Source organism: Crinia signifera, chromosome 2, assembly GCF_055691185.1.
Source record: "Crinia signifera chromosome 2, ASM5569118v1, whole genome shotgun sequence".
In the NCBI taxonomy this organism is placed as follows: domain Eukaryota; kingdom Metazoa; phylum Chordata; class Amphibia; order Anura; family Myobatrachidae; genus Crinia; species Crinia signifera.
The window spans coordinates 31,678,676-31,682,882 of record NC_139218.1 but is presented as its reverse complement, the minus strand read 5'-3'; the positions used below and the strand labels follow the sequence as shown (position 1 = coordinate 31,682,882).

General features: G+C 49.0%; 1 protein-coding gene across 1 annotated transcript; it reads left to right on the top strand.

Moving 5' to 3' along the window:
* The first annotated feature begins 1,040 nt into the window (after positions 1-1,040).
* LOC146058385 (uncharacterized) lies at positions 1,041-2,448 on the top strand. Its single transcript, XM_083170670.1, has 3 exons — positions 1,041-1,573; positions 1,660-1,926; positions 2,314-2,448. Exons 1-3 carry the CDS (start codon positions 1,172-1,174, stop codon positions 2,446-2,448), a joined length of 804 nt encoding a protein of 267 aa, XP_083026796.1. The 5' UTR covers positions 1,041-1,171.
* The last annotated feature ends 1,759 nt before the right edge of the window (positions 2,449-4,207 follow it).

Sequence of the window (4,207 nt, the reverse complement as noted above, 5' to 3'; positions counted from 1 at the left end):
GAGCCCCGCGAGGGGACGCGGATACCTTCACAGGTAAGCGCGTCCCTTCAACGGCTTCACTGGTAACTGTGCTCATATTGCAGTGAAGCCCGCGAAGGGACGCGCTTACCTGTGAAGGTATCTGCGTCCCCTCGCGGGGCTCGCTGCGCTCGCCACGCTTCGGGCTCGGTGGCTCGCTGCGCTCGCCACACTATTATATTCTCAACTCCACGCCGACGTGGATAGTAGGGCATGAAAAGGTCGGAGGACGCGTACCGCCGCCCCTCGCGGGGCTCGCTGCGCTCGCCACGCTTCGGGTGCGCGTGGATAGTGGGGGGGGATTTCTATGTCATTGAATTTTGATTAATGATGTTTTTTTTATTTTTTTGGGGAATTGAAGTTGCTGTAATCGGTGGAATTGAAGAAAAAAAACAAAAAAATAAACGCCGTTATCCCCCGAATAAGGTAAGTCGTGCTTAAATTGTTCTTCTAATTAATTTTTAAATGTAACCCAAATGCCTTTTTTTCCCAGGGTACCACCCCCACTATCCACGCGCACCCGAAGCGTGGCGAGCGCAGCGAGCCCCGCGAGGGGCGGCGGTACGCGTCCTCCGACCTTTTCATGCCCTACTATCCACGTCGGCGTGGAGTTGAGAATATAATAGTGTGGCGAGCGCAGCGAGCCACCGAGCCCGAAGCGTGGCGAGCGCAGCGAGCCCCGCGAGGGGACGCGGATACCTTCACAGGTAAGCGCGTCCCTTCAACGGCTTCACTGGTAACTGTGCTCGTATTGCAGTGAAGCCCGCGAAGGGACGCGCTTACCTGTGAAGGTATCTGCGTCCCCTCGCGGGGCTCGCTGCGCTCGCCACGCTTCGGGCCTCGGTGGCTCGCTGCGCTCGCCACACTATTCTATTCTCAACTCCACGCCGACGTGGATAGTAGGGCATGAAAAGGTCGGAGGACGCGTACCGCCGCCCCTCGCGGGGCTCGCTGCGCTCGCCACGCTTCGGGTGCGCGTGGATAGTGGGGGTGGTATACTAGCAAATGTGAATGATTTTTGGTGAAAATGGTATCGCCTCACATCAGATGCCATGGGAGTTGTGCCATTTGATGTGATGCGATACCATTTTGACATACCGTATAGACATCAATTACTTATAGATGGTTTTGTTTGTGTTTTTGTTTTACAGCAATGTCTCAGCGAGAATTAACCAATGGTTTCATGGCGAAGGTCATTGATTTGTATAAGGAGAATAGGTGCCTCTGGGAGATGAAACATCCGGATTACTACAACAAGGCGAAGAGGAATGAGGCGTATAAGAAAATGGTGGCTCTTCTACGCAAACGGGTACCTAATGCAGACGTCGCCTGGGTACAGAAGAGGATGACGAATATGCGGACAGTTATGGTGAAGGAGTTGAATCGAGTACGGCAGTCTCAGAGTTCCGGAGCCGATGCTGATGACGTCTACGTGCCGAAATTATGGTACTACGAGCGGATGAAGTTCATCTTGGAGCAGAGAGAACAGAGTGGAACAGGGGGAACGGATACGGAGGACACCTCTTCGTCCGTTGCAGCGGAGAGTGTGGACGTTGTAAGTATTTCCTGAAAAATGTCTTGCATGTAAGTGACTGTGAAATGTCATGTTATAACCATTTTCCCTTTTTTTCCCCTTTCTAGGAAGTTCCCCCTGAGACAGAGCAGGAGCCTGTGGCAGTTGCAGAGGGGGACAGTACTTCAATGACGGAGAGCACTGCACCTGCTATCCCGAGGAGGCGTCCCAGAAGACAGCTGTCCAGGACTGCTCGTAATGTCCAAGGGCATTCTAGCACGTCGGCACCGGAGGCACCTCAAATTCCCCTTGACGATTTCCAAATTTTTAGTAATAACCTTGCCGTGGAAATGCGGGGCATGGCGCCAGACCAGCTCCATGAGTGTAAGAGGTTGGTATATAGCGTTATAATGCGTGCATCAGAGAGAAGTCTCTCTAGTGCATGCAATATAGAGCCATCTGCCAACGTCGTATGGCAAGCAGCCCAAATGCCCAATTACCCCTATCACTACCCTTCGTACAGTGCGTCGGGTTATGCTCCGCCTCCTCCTGTCCCTTTTATGTACGCGCCGAGGCCCCCTTTGCCACCAGTCACAGACCCTTCGTCTTTGCCTGGGGCTATTTCAAGTGCTCTGTTGAGCACACAAAGTCCCCTCCCAGGTGAAGAGCGCCATTAATTAGTGATTTGGTTTTAATTGGTTTTTAAATTATTGTGCCTTGCAGCAATGCCCTTGTTCCACTCTGTTTGTTATTTGCTCCATGATGAACTTTGTTGCTCGTAGGCCATAATTTCGGTTACTGATGGTCGCAGTATCGGACTCCTGGACTTTGAGCTGTCCGTACTTGTTTTGCACCTTCACCATGGACTGTTCCGCATATTTGCATTTTCTTCTGTACCCAGTGCATGTTTGCATTAGGGTGCATTTTTGCGTATTGAGCCCCATTTTTTGTATGCCTCATTCCGATTTGCCTTGTTGTAATCCAGTTCCTCCCAAGAGGCATCTATTCTCCTATACTTTCAATGACCTTCGCCCAGACCTTCCCCCCCCCCCCCCCCCCCATTCTTAAAAAAAAAAAAAAAATATTTTATACTAAATTAAAAAAATAATATATTTTATTAAAAAATAAAAAAATAAGTCAGAATTTGAAATTCTTAACCTGTGTCGTGTCTTATTTCATTGTCTTATAATTAAGGAATGCCAATTAATTTGATGTGTTTTTTTATTGTATTTTGTTGATTTTTTGCGCACCCATCGCGGTGATTGCAGGTACATGACGGCCGTGGTCACCCGTGATGCAACCGGCCGCCATGTCCCCGCAATCACGGTGATATGTGCGCAGTTTGCCATGTAATTTGATGTGTTTTTTTATTGTATTTTGGTGCTTTTTTGCGCACCCATCGCGGTGATTGCAGGCACATGACGGCCGTGGTCACCCGTGATGCAAACGGACGCCATGTGCCCGCAATCACGGCAATATGTGCGCGGTTTGCCATGTAATTTGATGTGTTTTTTTATTGAATTTTGTTGCTTTTTGCGCAACTATCGCGGTGATTGCAGGCACATGACGGCCATGGTCACCCATGATGCAACCAGCCGCCATGTGCCCTCAATCACCGCGATATCTGCGCAGTTTTAATGTTAAATCACCGCGATATGTGCGCGTTTTTACTGTAAAATCACCGCAACAGGTGTGCGGTTTGATTGTTATCTATGACATTTAAGTGTTAGGTGGAATTTTCATGTATTTTTGTATTTTTCACACTTTTTCAATTGAGGGATGCCATGCCATTTGCTGTGTTTTTCATTTTTTTCACTTGTCTTTTTTCCACAGCCAGAAATCGCGGTCATCGCGGTCATCGCGGGTACATTATTGTGCGCCCGCGATGCGAACGACATCGCGATGACCGCGATGATTGATCAATCGCGGTCATCGCGGTCGTCGCGGGTACATTGTTGTCCACTCGCGATGCTAGCGACATCGCGACCGACGCGATGATTGATCGCGTCGTTAGCATCGCGGGTGGCCAATAATGTACCCGCGATGTACCCGCGACGACCGCGATGGGCGCCGTTCTAGGTAAAGAGTACCAAATAAACTCCATGCCAACATGGATAGTTCATACCCCCACTATCCACATTGGCATCAAGTTGATTTTTAGATAGTGTGGCGAGCGTAGCGAGCCACCGAGCCCGTAGCGTGGGTGAGCAACCATGCTGCGGCCATGAAACTAAACAAGTACCGAATGTAGTGACTAGGAGCTGCTGGGAGCAGAGGGAGAAGGAACAGAGCTGCAGCTGCTGAGAGCCTGGTCCTGGGGATAGTTTCTGGCAACACAGAGGTGAAGCAGCAGGGAGAGTCTGGTATGAGAGTGACTGTGTGGGGCCAGGCAACAATGACCCCTGTGCAGCGCTTTTCTGTGCCAACAATTACTATATTTTTGTACTTTTTCAGTAGTGTGACAATGCCTCCCCGGATTTGGCCACACCCTCATAATCTGTACCATTCATACTTTGCAGTTAAAACATCATGTTTAAAAAAAAAAAATTCTTTTTGTCAACCCATCATCTATTTTTTTTAACAGAAAACCTTAGCAGTTACAATGGTAAATCACAACTAGAACACTAACTAAGGTTCTATGTAAAAAAATAATAGGGCTAATTCAACATCAGTTAC

Excerpts from the sequence above, each read along its gene's own strand:
- LOC146058385 (XM_083170670.1), top strand. The coding sequence starts at position 1,172 with ATGTCTCAGCGAGAATTAACCAATGGTTTCATGGCGAAGGTCATTGAT. Across the intron at positions 1,574-1,659 it reads CAGCGGAGAGTGTGGACGTT|GAAGTTCCCCCTGAGACAGA; the intron begins GTAAGTATTTCC and ends TCCCCTTTCTAG. Across the intron at positions 1,927-2,313 it reads TCCATGAGTGTAAGAGGTTG|GCCATAATTTCGGTTACTGA; the intron begins GTATATAGCGTT and ends TGTTGCTCGTAG.